Source organism: Meriones unguiculatus, chromosome 3, assembly GCF_030254825.1.
Source record: "Meriones unguiculatus strain TT.TT164.6M chromosome 3, Bangor_MerUng_6.1, whole genome shotgun sequence".
Classification (NCBI taxonomy): Eukaryota; Metazoa; Chordata; class Mammalia; order Rodentia; family Muridae; genus Meriones; species Meriones unguiculatus.
This window is the reverse complement of record NC_083351.1, coordinates 17896111-17914729: the sequence shown is the minus strand read 5'-3', so window position 1 is coordinate 17914729 and position 18619 is coordinate 17896111. Positions and strand designations below refer to the sequence as shown.

At 52.5% G+C, this 18619-nt stretch overlaps 1 protein-coding gene and 1 long non-coding RNA gene across 2 annotated transcripts in view; one reads left to right on the top strand and one right to left on the bottom strand.

The window, feature by feature from the left end:
- Positions 1-3312, bottom strand: part of Rps6ka1 (ribosomal protein S6 kinase A1) — a 38965-nt gene extending 35653 nt beyond the window's left edge. The window contains exon 1 of the mRNA XM_021643582.2: positions 3080-3312. Within this exon, the coding sequence (XP_021499257.1) occupies positions 3080-3142 (63 nt within the window). The 5' untranslated portion in view covers positions 3143-3312. The remainder of the gene's footprint in view (positions 1-3079) is intronic.
- Positions 3280-7386, top strand: LOC132652981 (uncharacterized). Its single transcript, XR_009590569.1, has 3 exons — positions 3280-4017; positions 5691-5751; positions 6881-7386. It is a non-coding gene; the product is annotated as an uncharacterized LOC132652981 (long non-coding RNA).
- Positions 7387-18619: the final 11233 nt, after the last annotated feature.

The following is an 18619-nucleotide window of genomic DNA, read 5'->3' as shown; positions in this document are numbered from 1 at the left end:
ACCCATGGTGAGCAACTCACAACTGCCTGTAACTCCAGCTTCAGGAGATCCAATGCCCTTTTCTGGCCCCTGCTGAGACACGTACACTAAGTCAATCTTTAATAATAAATCTTAAAAGGCCTAAGGGCAGGCTTAGCTCAGTGGCAGAGTACCTGCCTAGCACAAACAAGGCCCTGAATGGATGGATGGATGGGGAAAGGAAAGGAAGAAAAGGAAAGGGAAGCAAAAGAAAGGGAAGGGAAGGAAGGAGAAAAATAAAAAGACAGGCAAACCAGACCCTGGGACCAGGGCAAAAAGCCTGGGACAGAGAAGGTCCTCTGACCTCTTGGAGTACCCCATTCTCCTCTCTTCCTCAGGGGCTCTGCTCATGAAGATGGACACCTGCTCTGAACCCCTAGAGCACTGAACCCCTTCCAGCAGCCAGAGTCTGGACAGGCATGTGTCTTTCCACCTAAGGGTCCAGAGCAGTTTCTGGAGAAGCTGCAAGCAGAACAGATGGAGAAAGATAGCACGTGCCCCGAAGGCAGGAAGCAGCCCCAGGAACTGGGTTCTGAGCCCAGCATTGGCAGCCCTGTGCACTGTTAGAGCCTGAGGGCCAAGTGCCAGGCCACTGTTAGCCCTCAGCCAAGGCTGGACAAGGGCCCTGAGGACTGAGAAGTGTGTGCCAACATCCGGAGCTGCTCTTGGAGTACCTGCCACCTGCACCAGCTTAAACCCAGCCCATGTGCATCATCAAGTCCCCCTTGCTTGATTGTAAACAGCAATGGCAACAGCACTGAGTTCTAATCCTGGCCCAGATACTCATGTTCAGCTGTCCCATCTGAAGACGGAGGTCATAATTTCTATCTTAAGATAATAGGAAAACCAAAGTAAAGTAACGTCGATGGACAGTAGGCTGTGAAGCCCTGGCGAGACAGGGCCTCTGTTATTTTCAGCAAAACCAAGAAAAGCCCATATTTCCAGCTGGTTTATTCAACTCTTGGGCCCTGCCTCCCAGCAGCCCATTTTTGGTTGACAGCGATGGGAAGGCAGGGCAATTCATATGCCAGACCTCATCTGCCAAATGCCCCTGCCAGCCCCCTTACCAGCCTCCTTCCTGGCCCGAAGCTGCCCACGATGGCGCCAGTACCTGCGGGCCGGGCGCTTGTATCACTTACATGTCACCTGCACGAAGAACAGCAGGGCTCTGTTCTCAAGCAAGAATGCGCACCCTCACTGCCCCATGGCTCCTGTTACTCAAACAATACCAGCCAGCCCACTGGCACCTCCGTGGCTTGGGGGTGGGGACAAGGGCAACAGTGCCCAGGGCTTTGCACCTTGTTGGGCCCAGGAAGCAGAGCTTAAAGCTCATTTGCAGCACTGGAAAGAGAGGCCCAGACAGCCTGAAGATGGACTAAGGGCTATATAGCATTTCTGAAGTAAAGCTCAATGAAAAAAAAAAAAAAATCCTCTCCCCATCCCAGGAAATTTGACAAGTCCCTTCTCCCCTCCCCCCCAATTCAGGTGGAACAGTATTCAAACTAAGGTGTTTCCGGTTTAACCTGGCCCCATGAAGCTGGCCCTGGCCTCAGGATTTCCCAAAGGGAAGCAGGAAGTGCTGCCCTGGAGGAGGCCAGAGATCCTAGCTCTCTACCCTCCCTGCCAGTGGAACACTGTGAATCTCTGGGCGAAGTCCCTCCCCAGCCACAGCTAGCTCCACTCTACCTTCCTCTGGAGGCCCAGGTGGCAGGGGCGTGCCCAGGCAAGGGAACACACCTCTCAGCCTCCCCTCAGGCCTTGTGCCCCAGTCCTGAGGTGGGGGCGGGGCGGAGGGGCAACAGGGGGCTGCATAGGGCAGTGCCCCTCACCTAGAAGGTGAGTCAGCCAGAGAACCTCTGAGCCGCTCGCTGTGTAGGGCCTGTAAAAAAAAAAAAAAAAAAAAAAAAAAACCCATGGCAAGGATCCCAGAACAATTTACTCCAAATTGCGCCTTCAGGTTGGTTACCTAATCCAGCCGCGCCCACCCTCCAATAGCCAGGGGAGGCCATCCCTTTAAAGGGGCAGCAGGCTCCGGGGTGTCTGAAAACCTGGGGACTTCCCTGTGGATCCCTTGCTAGCTGTGGTCCTGAGAGGCAGGGCATACGGTGATTGCCCTGAGGTCCCAGACGTAGGTAAGGGTTCGAGCCAGGAGAAAAATCATGTGGGTTCTGGGATCAAGTGAGGTCTCCTTCTGTCTTCCGTACCCCCACCAAGAGCTCCAGTCCCAGCGCAGTCTTTCCTCTGCCTCCTTCCCAGCATCAGAGTAGGGGAAAGTTTTAAACTTGCTGATTGAGGACTTGACCTTGATCTCAGGGTCACAGGACACCACAAAAGTGGCCTCCTGCAGGCTCAGGGTTGGACCAGAAAGCCCTCAGAGGACAGGAGCTGCTTCTGGGAGAGACCGGACGACAGAAGCCATACTGCCCAAGGGCCCAGCAGAAAGACGAGGCAGTCTCTTCTCCAGAGACAGTTTTCACAAGGTCTAGGGGCCATCCCCACTCTCCAACATAACCTGAAGTGGGAACACCCAATGTCACTAGCTGTGGAGCAAAGAAAACCAGGTCCACTCCAGGTGTGGAATCACCCCACCTTCCATAACTGCCAGGGGTCCAGAAGGGCTGTCTCCCTAAGATCAGAAGCGGAGGATCCAAGAGAGCTCTTGGGGAGAGGGAACGATGAGAAACCGGATTCCCATGATCCTTGTCTCTAGTAGAACCCCAGACATCTGACCCAAGCCTTTCCCTTCTGCACCGACTGGGACAACTCCCACCGCAACCAAAAGATGATAAGCGGGACGGGTCCTAGGGGCGCTTGGGGTGTCAGACCTCACCACCCCGCGGGGTTCCTCTCCTGGCTACGGTAGGGAGGTACTGAGCGCCCAGCAGAACCATCCCCCTGCACCGCACACCCGGAGCCCAGGGGGGTGGAGCCGGACAGCGGGCTAGAGGCCGGAGGGCACCCGCGTCCCGGCGGGGCTGCAGAGGCACCGCGGACCGCCCCGCCCCTGTGCGGATCCGGGCTGGCCGGCCGCCGCCGCCGGTCCCCCGCCCCTCTCACTCACCTCCGGGTCCAGCGGCACCAGCTCCATGAGCGGCCAGGGCTCCTTGAGCTGGGCGAGCGGCATCGCGCCGCCGCCGGGCCGCCCGCGCTCCTCCCGGAGGCCCCGGGCTGCGCCGCCTCCGGGCCCTGGAGTCCCCGCGGCTGCACCGAGACACCCCGCAAAGCCCCGCGCCCCTCGCGCTCCGGCTGGGCCGTCCGCCGCCGCCGCCGCGGCACTCGCACTTCGGCTCCCTCCGTCACCCGGCGCCGCCGCGCCCATTGGCTACCTGCGCGGGGGCGGGGCCTAAGCAGCCCCGCCCCGTCCCCGCGGCGCGGCATTCCCGGCGCGGACCCCCGCCCCCGACGTGCCGGGAGTCGGCCCCGCCCACACGCGAGCCCCCGGCCCGCTCTCGGCCCTGCCCACCCGAGGCTCCGCCGGTTCCCTCTCCCCGGGCTCCGCGCCGCTTGGCAGACCTCGCCCGGTCCTAGCAGCGCATGGGATCTGAACTCAGATGTGCCCTCTCCCTCCCGGGGAGGCGCTGCCACCGTCCACATCCCATTCACGTGGGACGCCCTGGGCCTGATCCCGACAGAGGCGTGAAAGGAGCCTGGGCGGTGTGTCCTCTGGCTCTCAGCTCGCTCCGCACTGGGCTGGTCCTCGCGCGAAAGCTCGGAGCCACACTGGGGTCTCCACGGGAGCCTCGTGTCCCCGAGCCGGCCAGCCCCGCAGCGCCCCCAGGGTGATTTCCTAATGCGCATTTTTTCCCTCCCAGTCGGTGTTGTGCCCTATCACTTGAGGGCGCTGGTTTCAGGCCAGGTCCCGCGTCCCTTCCGCAGCAGGCCGGATTGTGGTCTGGTTTGAGCTTGAGGCCCTGGGAAGAAGGCAAAGCGCAGGCTTGGTGGAACCAGGATTCCCTCTGGCAAGATTTGACCTGCACCTAAGGAGCTCTTAGGGCCCAGGTGTGGTAAGATATTATTCTCAGGTGAGAGGGGCCAACTACAAGGGGCCTAGCTTATTAAAAGCCTCCAGCGAGCCTGGCTCCATTGATAATGACTTCTTTTCTGTTGTGTTTGCTTGCTTGCTTGATTCTGGACATGGAACCCAGGCTTTGCAGGCCTGGTCGCGCTTGGTACCATGGACCTATACCTCCTAGTGGCTTGTGATTTTCTTGTAGTAGCTACTCCTCAGAGAGATGAAGCGATTTATCCATAGTCACACAGCAGGTCAGGAACACCCTAGTGTTTAAAAGGCCGTGGGGTGTGTTCCTGAGATGGCCCAATGAGTAAATGAACTCGCCTGCGGTACTGATGTCCTGAGTTTGATTCCCAGGCCCCATGGTAGGAGAGAACCAACTCTCACAAGCTGTCCTCTGACCTCCACAAATGTGCACAGGGACAACCTTCCCCAATAAAGAGATTTGAATGCAATACATTTTTAAGTGGGCCGTAGTGGCACACACCTCTAATCCTAGCACTAGGGAGGCAGAGGCAGGAGGATCGCTAAGGTCAGGGCCAGCCTGGTCTACTTATCAAGTTCCTGACCAACCAGAGCTATATAGAGAGAACCAATCTCAAAAACAAAACAAACAAACGTTAAGTGGGGCCTGGAGAGATGGCTAGTGGTTAAGAACACTGGTTGCTCTTCCAGAGGACCTGGGTTCAATTCCCAGCAACCACAACTCTATGTGTAACTCCAATTTCAGGAGACCGGACACCCTCACACAGACATACATGCAGGCAAAACACCATGGCACATAAAATTAAATACAGTTTGGAAAAAGTAAATACATAAATAGAAATAAGTTTAATCCAGGAGACCGAGGCCAGATGACTTTGAGGACAGCTTGGACTGCATAATGGAGACTTTGTCTTAAAAAAAAAAAAAGTTACATTGGGGAAAAAAAAATGGAAACAGTTGCTAGTTGCTTCAGCAAGCGTTTGTAATCTCACTGCTGAGGGGACTGAGACAGGATCTCATTGTGAGCTCCAGGCTCAAAGAGAGACTCACTCAATAAACAATGAAAAGTTAAAGACGTGGGTTGTCAGCCTGTGGCCTACGTGCACATGGGCACTTACACCCGCACACATGCACAGGCTCACATATGCACATGTACCTATAGCACACACACATGCAATGCACACAAACAGGTACACACGCATACACACACACACACACACACACACACACACACACACAGAAGTAGACACTGATTTCTCCCAAATCTACATGCCCCCCTTAACCCCTGTCTTCCTGATCGCTGCTGACTTGAACTGCATTTTGAGTGGAAAGGACTTTGGAATCCAAAAAGCATAGATTTGAATCCCAGATCTCCTCTTTCAGCATCGGAAACGCCTGTCTTTACGCTCAGCTTCTTTATCTGAAAAACAGGATTTTTGTTTTGTTTTGTTTTCAAGACAGGGTTTCTCTGTGTATCAAGCCCCGGCTGTCCTGGACTTGCTTTGTAGACCAGGCTGACCTCACAGCGATCGGTCTGCCTCTGCCTCTGCCTCTGCCTCCCAAGCGATGGGATTAAAGGTGTGCTCCACCAGCTGGAAAAATGGTAATTATAACTCTAAGTTTTTAGGTCTGTTGTTATGACTAAACTCATTATAACCCTTTATATTGTTTATAGTTAGGAATTACACACCAGACCCTCTCTGCATGGTGGTGCAAACAGCATTTAGGAGGCTAAGGTAAGAGGATCTTGAATTTGAAGCAGATCAGCCTGGTTTACATAGTGAGACTATATATATATACATACAGGTGTAACAGTGTATACTTGTAACTCTAGCTTGTGGGGGATGGAAGGCAGGAGGAATCTGGAGTTCAAGATCCTCCTCGGCTTTATATTGAGTTTTAGGCTAGAAGACCCTGTCTCAAACACCTGGCAAGATCATTCACAGGGTAAAGGGGCCTGCCAGTGAGCCTGAAGATTTTGAGCTCCAGGATCTGCAAAACAGAGAGAAAGAAAACTTAATTCCACATGTGCCCTGTGCACTTGGAAACACACACACACACACACACACACACACACACACACACACACAGAAATAAATTAAAATGAAAAAAAAAAAAAAAAGGAACGCAGCATCGTCTTTCCCTGCTTCGATCTCAGGGTTCTGAAAACAGTAGGCAGACAGATTCCAGTGAGTTCAAAGCCAGCCTGGTCTACATAGGGAGTTCCAGGACTGCCAGGGCAACACAGTAAGGCCTTGTCTCGGTGAATGAATGAAAGAGGTTGGAGAGATGGCTCAGTTGATAATGCAGCAAAGCCAGGGTGAGGATGGGAGTTAAGAACCCATGAACATGCCGGGCCATCCCGGCAAACTCCAGCAATCCCAGCACTGGAGAAGCAGAGACAATGGATTCCCATGGCAAGCCGGCTAGCCACACTAGCTGCAAGTGGTGAGTTCCAGATTCAGTGAGAGACCCTGCCTCAACGAAACGGACACACACGCAGGAACACAAGTTTGTGGGAGTGGACACATATGTTATACACGCACACGCTGAATAATTAAACGCGGCCAATGCTGATACGGCGTGAACACGCTCTGTTCTAAGCCTTTTTCCTGTGCTCTGTGCACTGTGGGATTCACGTCGACCTGATGAGACAGGGGCTTGGGGACAGCTTGATGCCAGATGGCAGATGGCAGCAATTATGAGCATCGGAGCAGTTTGTGATGCTCCAGCCCTGGCTGCTCAGGGCTAGAATTCGCATACCAGGGCACGCTTGATTAAATTAGTCCCTGTCATTTATCGCACATCCAAACTGAACTGGGGATCCTGGGTTTTTGACTTGCTCAATCTTGCAATCCTCTGCAGGGCTCAGAGCAGAGGAGGAACAGGGAGGAAGACACCCTGAGATCCACGGGTGTGGAGCTCTGCTGGATGAGGGTGAAGTCTGACATTTCTGGATAGCCCTGTGCTCAGGCGAAGCTGATGGACTCCCTTTTCTCAGTGGGGTCTTCCTCTCTCCACCTGATCCGGGTACCCCAGATCTTGTAAGGAGCGGTACATAGCCCTCGGAGAAAGATCACAGGCCGGAACTGGAGTTACAGACAGTTGTGAGCTGCCTTGAGGGTGCATGGGAATTGAACCCTGGACCTTTGGAAGAGCAGCCATTGTGTTTAACCGCTGAGTCATCTCTCCAGCCCCTGGCCCCTGCCTTTCCCCTCTTATGATAGGACTGCTTTGGCACATGTAGATTAAGTGTCCCTGGCAACCCTGACCCCGGTGAATCAAATACATTCACTCTCAGAACGCTTCCCACCGCCCAAGATTTACATTGCTCTTGATTTCACACTGAATAAACAGCACTCTCTCACTTCGAGGCTATCTGAGATTCATTTATTCTGGGGAAGAAGTGCTCCTGGACACCCGAACTTGGCTGCCAATCAAGCGGCTCCCTGCCCACCACCGAGAGCTTCTGGACTGCCAAGGGCTTGACGGCCAGTCGGCCAGCCACATGCTGCTGCCCGCGGTGAACCTCTGCCATCCTCCGGCCTGTGGTGGCACTGCCTGAGCATCCGGCTGTTGCCTTGCATTGCAGGGGACCTGCTTCCTGGCCAGCCTCAGGCCTCTGCACTGCCTAGCACAGCAGCTTAACCAAGAGCTGTAACACTTGGGTATCGCCAAAGGCTTTGAAATGCCCAAGTTTCCACTCCCACCGGCAATCTCATTTATTTATTTTTTGTTTGTTTATTTGTTTCGAGACAAGGTTTCTCTGTGTAGCCTTGGCTGTCCCAGACTCAATTTGTAGACCAGACTGGCCTCAAACTCACAGAGATCCTCCTCCCTCTGCCTCCCTGAGTGCTGGGATTAAAGGTGTGCGCCATCTTTCCCAGCTGTCTGATCTCATTTTAACAGTGCGAGCTAAACAGTTAACACTCTATGAAAAACTCTTCCCATACCCCAGCCTACCACCTGCGCCTTGCCCGAAAGCATTCTAGCCGTTCCTGAGATCTGGGACCTTTGACCTCATTCCCGTCCAGGAGCCCTGACTGGAAGGAGAAGGACAAACAACTTGATGCTGGGGAAAACAGGGCAAAGGTGGTGGGCAACCGGGATGCAGTAAAGGAGGGAGAGTTGCAGTGCTTCTGCTTTCAGTCTCCCTCTTCCCTCCTGTCTCACCACGGTTCCCCTCCAGGGCAACGTCTTACTTGAGTTTTCAACTTAAAATTGATCTGCTCTATATAAAGAGATCAAGGTGAGACCGTGTCTCAAACAAACAGCCACAATAACAAAATTGTTACTTCTTTAATGAGGGGAGAGGGTATGACGCAGGATGAATTTGGGGAGCAGAGGATAACTTTTGGGAGTCAGGTGTCTCCTTCTAAGGCATGGACCAGAGGGATCTACTCAGGCTTTAGCCTCAGCTACATCCACAGTGCCAACCCATGGGAACTCAGACCCAGAGAGGAGGCAGGCCCATCTGGGAAGAGCCTTGTTCCTTCTCAGCCCTGAGTAGGGCTGAGCAAATGATATGAGGGCCACTGAGTTCATCGCGTGTGAAGAGATTTAAGGGAGGCTTGTGGAGGAGCTCCAGGATACGGAAATGTCAAAGCTCGGAGAGGGAATGACTAAGGGTCGAAGCAGGGATCTAAGGAATTAGTCCCTCCCATCCACGCTTTGCACCCAGCCTTGATCTGTGGAGGAAGCAACTGGTACCGGTGGATGGCCCCAGCCCATGCTGTGCTAGCCCTTGCCCACGTTCCGTTTCATCATAGCTGTGAACCTCTGGGGTCACCCAACCCTTGCTGAGAGCAAATGACAAGAGTCCCTCAGAGTCCGCGTTATCTCTGCACCCGCAGATTTGTTGCGACAAAAGGAGGTTTAGGTTGTTGCCTCGTCCTGCCCATCTTCAGGAAACGCTTCTGTTACATAGATCGTGTAATGCTAACCTCTGAGGAGACACCACTGGCTACAATGGTACTCCTACCTACCTTACATCCTCACTGGGGCTCCGCTAATTCATTGAAAGGAAAAAAAAGATTTTTAAGGACACTCCCAGAGGCCATTAAGTTATTGAATGAGGGGGTTGGAGAGAGGGCTCAGAGGTTAAGAGCACTGGCTGCTCTTCCAGAGGTCCTGAGTTCAATTCCCAGCAACCACGTGGTGGCTCACAGCCATCTATAGTGAGATCTGGTGCCCTCTTCTGGCATGCAGGCAGAACACTGTCTAAACACAATAAATAAATCTTTCTTAAAAAGTATTGAATGAAGCCAGGCATGGTGGAGCATGCCGGGAATCCCAGCACTCTGGGAGGTAGAGGCAGTCAGATCTCTGTGAGTTCGAGGCCAATCTGGTCTACAAAGTGAGGCCAGGACAGCCAAAGCCAAGGCTACACAGAGAAACCCTATCTTGAAAAACAAATGTTATTGAATAAAAACCCAGTGGCGGTGGTGGACTACCTTTCTGTGACGTGTTGGCCAGGGAAGCCCTCGAGGCCCCACAAACCACAAAGGCGGTTGCTACTGCGGTCGGCTGCATGCCAGATCTAGGCAGTAAGACGCTATTGCTGAAGACGCCTCGCGTGCTCGCTGTGGCCGCAGGAGACATGGAGGAGTTAAGCTGGGACTGAACTGGAAACGCCCACCCTGATGGCTGGCTTTCATAACGCCAGAGGTGGCCATGCAGGCCGCTGGTGGACAACTGTCAACAACATTCCTGCTATCTATGGATGGACCCTGAGTGCCGAGACACCGTCCGGCTAGGCAGAGTGTACCTGCCTGCGCAATAGTGGATTGGCTGCCGTGGGGAGGACAGCACCCTTCCCCCTGGAGTCTGTAAACCCAAACAAAACCCATGGCTGCGAGGTCAGAGGTCCCAGCCGGGAAGCAACTTTTGTGGTTTTCCCAGATGGATGAGATTCGCATGTCAAACTGCATTCTCCGCATGGGTGTTTGTGCCCGCAGATCACGGCTGTTGGCAACTCCTAACGAGTGGTGACACTCCTGAGAACAATGACTCTCTCTGTGACATGGTGGCCTAATTCTTAGCCATAGGTGCACATCTATAGTCACCCGCTCCAAGGCTCAGGGACGGTTGCAGAAGAGGGGCAAAAGAGCGATGGGAGAGTCAGAGGAGGGGCGGAGTGTTGTGAAACAGTTTTTCCTGGGACCAAAACACTCCATCTTGTCCGGCAGTGGTGGTGCACGCCTTTAATCTCAGCACTTGGGAGGCAGAGGCAGGTGGATCTCTGTGAGTTCAAGGCTAGCCTGATTTACAAAGCTAGTCTAGGACAGCCAGGGCCACACAGAGAGAGAAACTGTCTCAAAAGAAAGAAAGAAAAAAGAAACAAAGTAACAAAGAAACAAAGGAAAGAGAAAGTCTCTTTCAGAGGGGGAAAAAAAAGGAGACTCTCAAAGGAAAAAACTACAAAGAAGACACTGGGCCCAGCCCAGCTGCCTGCAAGAAGCAGATGCCTGCCAAGCTGTCTGTGCCCCAGGTTTCTCGGATTCTGTGAACTGTCACCCATGCCGGGTTGGACCCTGATAACACAATTGTCTTCGTGCCATTTCGGTAAGTTACCCCTCGCTCATATTTCTGTAAGTAACCCCAATAAAAGTCCTTGGTTCACAGCGCTGAACATTGGTGGTATCTGTTTTTTGGTCTGTCCTGGGTTCCCTATCTGGGGTGAGTAGCTGAGTGTGTTTTGTTTCCACACAACATTTCCTATCTGTTGGCATGCATACTGTGTGTATGCCTGGTGCCCAGGGAGACCAGAAGAGGGCATCAGATTCCCTAGAATCGGAGTAACAATCGGTTGGGAGCTACCACCCACAAGAGCGGCAGGTGCTCTAACCACTGCATCTCTCCAGTCCCCCAACGCTTTGAACTTTTTGTTTGTTCGTTTGTTTGTTTGCGATTCAATTCTCAAGACAGGGTTTCTCTGTGTAGCCCTGGCTGTCCTGGAACCCCCTCTGCAACCAGGCTGGCTCCTGATTGCAGGGGCTAAAGGTGTGTGCCACCACTGCCAGGCTTGCTTTGAACTTGAATACATTTCACCTCTCACGCCTCCTTTCCTTGGAGGTCTTGGAGCCTTTAATCTCAGCACTTGCAGGGCAGAGGCCAATCTTTGTGAGTTCAAGGCTGGCCTAGTCTACTGCATTAGTTATTTTTCTATTGATGTGATAAAACACCATAACCAAGGCAACTTAGAGAAGAACGAGTTTATTTCGGGCTCATGGTTCCAAGGGGTAAGAGTCCATCACCACCACGGGAAGGAAGCGTGGCAGCAGGCAGGCCCAGGCAGCTAGAGTTGCTGAGGGCTGAAGTCTCACCAGGAAACAAAAAACTCTCAGAACCAGCCTGAGTGACACACTTCCTCCAGCAAGGCCACGCCCCCTAAGCCTTCCCAAACAGGACCGCCGGCTGGGAACCAAGCATTAAAACACCAAAGCCATCTTATCTGCATAACAATCTGTAGGCCAGCCAGGGAGACCCTGTCTCAAAAGAGGAAAAAGAGGCGGGGTACAACTTGCGCGGTGGGCCTCTTCTAACCCAAGCCCCAGGTCCACCCCACGTTCTGAGCTGCTCCGTGGCCAGTGCCGGATATTAACAACAGTCATAATACGGGTTAGGGCAGGCTGTTCTGGAGGTTACTTGAGGCGCCTGTTAAATGAATGACTCAGGAGTGTGAGAGGTCAGGCTCGTCAAAGGGCTAATTCTAGCAGGGAGTTGGGGCTGAGTCCTAGGCGTGGGTCTCCCTGCTACAGCCTGGGCTCTGTGGGCTGTGTCGTTGAAAGACTCCTGTCTGGATGGGGCCTGCCCCAGGGAGTTGCTCTGTTCTCACGTTTTCTTGGCCTCTCAGCAGAGGGGGGGTCTTGGCACAGATGTCTGCTGGCAGCAGGTGGAGCAGCGGGAGGCAGTAACTGTAATGCCAGCACCTTTACCAAGCGCTCTCGGTGTGTCGGAACGGGGCCGAGCATTTAAACCCTAATCACCACAAGCAGGAGGCCTTGTGGCCTGCCTGCCTCCCTCCCTCCCTCCTTTCCTTCTTTCTTTCCTTCCCTTACCCCATCCCTCCCCCCATACTGAAAATAGAACCCAGCGCCCCCCCAACCCTTGCCCCCACCCCCAGCACGCTAGGCAAATGCCCCACCATTAAGCCACATCTCCAGCCTCACGAGGGCCCGATGGACAACTGTTCCCTGTCTGGATCTGGAACTGAGAATTTTTGCAAGCAGGATCTCATCAGATGTCTCCAACAAGACAGGAATCACTGCTCCCATTTTCCTAGACGAGAAAAATCGAGGCACGGAGAGGGACAGGGTTGCCCACTGCCGGGCGGACCTGACAGCCAACATCTGTAATCTTACTGCCAGCCGGCTTTGGGGAGGGAGGTCGGGAGCAGCTGGGGTGAGAGGTGGGTCTCCTGTAGGTCTGAGACTCCTCCTCCAGGACACTTCAAACAAAGCCCAAACCTTTGCCATGCCTACAAAGCTCCACAGGGTGGGTGCCGGGTGCTGTTGGTCCCGGCTTCCTGCCTTCCTGCTGCCATCACCCTTGCTGCTCACTGCGCATGCCCAATAAGCTTTCTCCTTGGCTCGACCCTGCTGTGCCCTCTGTCTGGCACATTCTTTGCCCAGCTCTGGCAGTTCATGCTTTCCCTTCACCGCTGTCTACGCGGTGATGACACTCCCTCAGAGAGAACCTTGTTGAGACGGACCCAAATGCTGTGCCTGGCCGCTAGGAATCTCAGCTCATGCCTACCTGTCTGTCCTGCCCACGGGATGGTGACGCTCCCGGAAGCTCACCCTTAGGCTGAGGCAGGCCTGAGGGTTCCAGCCCACGCTGAGATTCTTATCGCAAAAATAAATAAAACTGCCAGCCTGGTAACAGAGCAAGTTCCAGGACAGCCGGGGCTGTTAGACGGAGAAACCCTGTCTGGGAAAACCAACCAACCAACCAGTCAAATAAGCAAATAAATAACAAATAAAACCAACAAAACCAAACGCAAAAGTTCCAGGGATCAGGACAGGCGTCTTGTTCACTTCTGTGTGCATGAACACACATGATAGTATCACATCACAGATCATGCCTGTGAGTGCGGCTCTGCACACCTGGCCTCTCAACACACCTCTGAGCCGTGTGACTCTAGGCGCTTAAGGGTTTGCATCTGTTACCTAGGAACTCACTGGCTCTGTAGACCAGGCTGGCCCCTTGGCAGAGATCCACCTGCCTCTGCTTCTTGAGTGCTGGGAGTGCAGATGTGGGCCACCCAGTCCAGTGGTCTTTACATTTCAAAATAATTTTAAGTGGAAAAAAAAAAAAGAGTGCATGACGTGTGACAGTTGTACGAGATTCAGATCTGGGCACCCGTAAATAAAGTTTTATTGGAACAAGGCCATGCTCCGTTTGTGGATCCTCTATGCTTCTTTCTCACTACGTTAAGTAGCTGCAACAGAGACCATATGGCTTGCAAAGTCTGAAGTATTTACGAGCAGGCGCTTGGGAAACAGTGTGGCGGGCTCTGGGAACTTATGTTCTCAGCGGAGGAGGCAGAGAGTCAGAGGAGCAGGTCAGCTCTCTCTGGGGGTGCAGAGAGTCAGAGGAGCAGGTCAGCCCTGTCTGGGGGTGCAGAGAGTCAGAGGAGCAGGTCAGCCCTGTCTGGGGGTACAGTCTTTCCTCACGGGCGGCTTTCTGGAGCCCCCACCCTGGGGAAAGAAAATGCTCCACCCTCCAGGCTGCCACCCAGCAGCTCAGCATCCCAGCTAGTGACCCTTCCTGGGGTCAAGAGGACCTACCAGTCCCCTCCCCCACCCCAGAATCTGGATTCAAGAGCAACTTTGTGGGAGGACCGGAGGTACCCATGACCTTTTCCTGGTTGTTTTTTTTTTTTTTTTTTCTTGTTGTTGAGGCAGGGTTGCACTCTCTAGCCCGGGCTAGTCCAAACTCCCTGCGAAGAACAGGGTACTTTCACACTAACAGCCCTGTTGCCTCAGACTGCTGGCACTGCAGGCATGAGCCACCACACCCAGCCTTGGTCACCTTCAAGGCCTGCCATGCGTGCATCTGTCTTCGGGGCAGTGTCTTCACTTACCTGCCTGGTAGGGGCGGGTGTGGATTGCGGGTTTGTTTCCGGGGAAAATAAGACTTACGTAAGCTGTTGACTTGCCTCTGTCCCTTACGGTGTCAGAACTGGAAAGTTAGCTTTGGGAGGTACCTTTGGGCTCACCAGAGCCAAAACTTGGAAACCCGTGGCCTAGGGCAGAATCTGCTAAGGGTGGTGGCTAGTCAGCTATGTTCAATAACTGAGGTGTGTATTCCCTGTAAGACTTTTAAGACATTTTAATGAAACCGGGTAGGCCTTTCATTGAAGAACGTTGGTGATGAAATTGCCCTTTCTCGGAGCAGGGCATAGTGCTGCTCAGGTTTAGTTCCGGCATTTGGGAGGCCGAGGCAAGTGGATTCCTGTGAGTTCGAGGCCATCCTGGTCTACAGAATGAGTTCCAGGACAGCCAGGAAACCCTGTCCAGAGAAAACAAAACAAGCACGCATGTACACACACACACACCAACTGTCTCAGGTACCCTCAGTGATGGAGGCATGTGCTCTGCACGCGGATGGCCCTGGCGTCAAGCCCAGCACCAAGAGCATTTTCATTTCTTTCTCTTTTTTTTTAAACATTTTTTAAAAGATTTATTTATTTATTATGTATACAATGTTCTATCTGCATGTACACCTGCACGCCAGATCTCATTATAGATGATTATGAGCCACCATGTGGTTGCTGGGAATTGAACTCAGGACCTCTGGAAGAGCAGACAGTGCTCTTAACTTCTGGGCCATTTCTCCAGCTCCAAGCATTGTCATTTCTAAAAGACCTTCCATTGGGTCTTCAATGGGTGGTGGTGGCACACGTCTTTAATCCCAGCATTCTGGAGGAAGAGGCAGGCAGATCTCTGTGAGACTGAGGCCAGCCTAGTCTACAGAGAGCAAGTCCAAGATAGCCAGGGCTACACAGAGAAACCTTGTCTCCAAAAACAACAACAGCAACAACAAAGTTGGGTCTTTTATAGGCGGGCATGGCTATGCCCAGTTTATTTAGTGCAAGGGAGCAAACCTGTGGCCTCCTGGATTTTACCAACTAAGATATTTCCCTAGTCCTAACAACACCAAATCTTGATTATTGAGATTTTTGAGAAACCTCCGTAGGTTTTGTGCCATGACCCAACTTTACCCCCATCTTGGCATTGCTCCTACAACTGTCACAACAAAAGCATTAAGCATTTGCCACAATGACCGCCACTTCGTAGTCTAAAAAAAGTGAGACACAGAGATGCAAAAGGTGAGGTACAGAGATGCTAAGAGATTTGGGTAAGCAGGTGGCGGTGGCACACGTCTTTAATCCTAGCACTCTGGAGGCAGAGGCAGGTAGATCTCTGAGTTCAAGGCCAGCCTGGTCTACAAAGTGAGTTCCAGGACAGCCAGGGTTACACAGGGAATCCCTGTCTCAAAAAACAGAACAGCAACAACAACACAATTTTGGGGCAAGGACACACCTTTTTTGGTTGGTTGGTTGGTTGGTTGGTTGGCTTCTTTGTTTTATATTTTTGTTTTTGAGACAGGGTTTCTCTGTGTAGCTCTGGCTGTCCTGGAACTCAATTTCTAGACTAGGCTGGCACTGAACTCAGAGATCAGCCTGCCTCTACGTCCCCACAGCTGAGATTAAAGGTGTGTGCCGCCACCACCACCAGCTTTTTTTAATTTTTAATTTTTTTAAGTATGTATTTACGCATGTGAAAGTATGGGTTTGCGCACTAATGCGGTGCTTACAGAGACCAGGAGAGGGCATCAGAGAAACTGTAGTGAGGTTAAAGACACGTGAGCTGGCTCACGTGGGTGCTGGGACCCAAATCAGGCCCTGAGGAAGATGGGTGCATGCGCTTACTAAGCTCCAGTTTTAAAGCTAATGCACGGCACGAATTTCTCTGACTTTAGATCCCCAAGCTCTTTCTGGAGGACGCTGGGGAGTGAGTCTAGGGCCTTCCACATGCTGGCCGAATGCTTTACCACTGAACTGTATCCCTACTGTTCTCCTCTCCCTTCCTAGTCTTTGTTCTTTTCCTCCTCTCTTACCTTTGCTTGTTTGTTTTTGTCCTTGTTTTGACAAGAGGGGTCTCACTCTGTAGCCTTGACTTGACGGAAACTTGTTATGTAGATCAGGCTGGCTTCAAACTTAAAGAGATCGGCCTGCCCCTGTCCCTTGAGTGCCGGAATTAAAGTCATGTGCCATGACACCTGGCCCCAGCCTGGACCCATACTTTGTACTTATTTTAGTTACATCTATTGTTTCATAGCTCAACATGATAGAGATCTGCCTGCTTCTGCCTCTCGAGTGTTGCGATTACAGGATTGGCTAAAACACTAGCCTCTTTCAAAGTTTGGCTGCTTGGGTCCTTGTCCGGCTAGCACACACCAGCAGTAATTGACCGGTGCTCTCTCTCTTAAATGACTGCCACACTTCCACCGTGCCCTCCCTTCCTCCCTGCTCGATCTCCCTGCTGTTTAGCTCTGCACTTTGACTATGGTGATTTTTACAAGTGGAGGACTTGAGTCCCAGAGAAGTGGCTGACAATGTACGAAGTGGGTTTGTGACAAAGCTAGGCGCCAAGCCAAGCCTCACTTAGCCCCTTGGTGACAATTGCAGGTGCCCTCGACTGTGATGGGAGCTCAAGAAGGGACCTTCCCAGCTCAGACCAAGCTAATGCTTCCTTCCTGAGCACGCCCATGGTGTACCGTGGTGGGCACATCCTCACCCACCTGCCATGCCTTCCTCACACACCTCTACCCTCCAGGGAAGCACAGTGCGAGGCGATCATGTGGCCCTCCCAGAATCCCACAGCAAATTCAGGGCGGATCTGTCTAACTTCCGCCCCAGCTCTTGCCAGAAGACCAGAGGAATCTGCTTCCCGCTCGCCTCCTGAGACAGCCAGCCCCTCACACTGTCCTAGATGGTCGGCAGCTGACTCTGAAGTAATCCTCGGCTGAAGTCCTCTTCTCCAAGAGGGAGCTAAGAGGCAGTAGAGACTGTCACGGGTCACTGCCGCGTGCCAGGGGTAGCCTGGACACTTTCCTCCACACTTCTGTCCTATGTGAGGAGTTATTTCCTGAATGAGGAGTTGCTTGACCTGGGAATCACAGACATGATTCTGCAGACAGTATGGGAAAGCCGGGACGGGGAAGCTGAGGTTCAGAGCTCTGCTGAGCTGTCCCATCAGCAAGCCACACAGTTCAGCCACACTCCAAGGCCCTTCTCCATCCACTGAACACTTTGTTCTACACACAGGAAAATTATAAAAAACATGTGAGCGGAAGAGGGCTGAGGCAGCACTGGACTATAATCCTCAACTCTTGGGAGGCTGAGGCAGGAGGATCTCAAGTTCAAGGCCTGCTGAACTACAAAGGGAGAACTTGTCTCAAAGACAAGAGAACACAACCAAACCACAAGAACCAGAGAGGAAGGACTGGACTGAGTGCTCCGCCAGAGGCCTAGGTTTTGACTCTCAGCACCCACAGGGCAGCTCACAACCACCTGTGGTTCCAGTCGGGGAGCCCTGATCAGAAGCTGAGCTTCTGATGGTCATGGGCACTTCACACGTGTGGTGCACAGACGGACGACAGGCAAAATACCCAAACAAATAAAAACGAAGGAAGTAAAATTTTATTCAAAAAACTAAAGCAGAGCACCTGAGCGTGCGCACGCCTTCAGTGCCAGCCCTGGGGAAGCAGAGGCAGGTGGATCTCTGTGTCAGACCAACCTGTTCTACACAGCGAGTTCCAGACCAGCCAGGGCTACATAGGGAGACCCTGTCTCAAAACAAAAACAAAAACAAAAACAAACAAACAACAACAACAACAAAACCACGAGGAACGAAGCATTTCCTGTCTTGAATAAACTGTATTTCAGGAGCATAAAATAATGACAAGTTCATCTTTATGGAGGAATTCTCCAGATAATGAATGCAAAGTGAATAAGAAAAAAAAATCACCATTTTGCAATAGCTAATAAAATAATGATTCATTAGTGGATGTTAAAACCAATAGGTGAAAGGCTGATGGAGCCTGTTCTAGTGAGGACATCATTAAGTCCTCTGATCAGTCAGCTAGGACATCCTGGCTGTATGCTATGCACTTCCAGACTTGCTGCCATGCTGGGTATACAGTGCCGGGGACGCGGCCTGGCTGGCAGAGTGCTTGCTTATCGTGCAGGAGGCTCTGGCTCCATTCCTAGTACTGCACTGAGGGGGCACGGTGGTGCACACCTACCATCCCAGCACTCAGGAGGTGGAGGCAGGAGGGCCAGGATTCAAGGTCATCCTTGCCTCCACGGGGAGTCTGAGGCCGGGCAAGAATCCATCAACCCTGTCTGGAAAGCAAATAGCAACACATGAAGTGCATACGGCTGTCGCCAATAGAGCACTGTTGTCAAACACGTTAAACCCCTCTAATCAAGTCTCTGCATCTGACTTTCAGTTTACTGGAAACCTAAGACAGGAGATCAAGTTCAACTACAGTTCCAGGAAGTACCAAATCTTCTAGGGTACAGAATGCTAA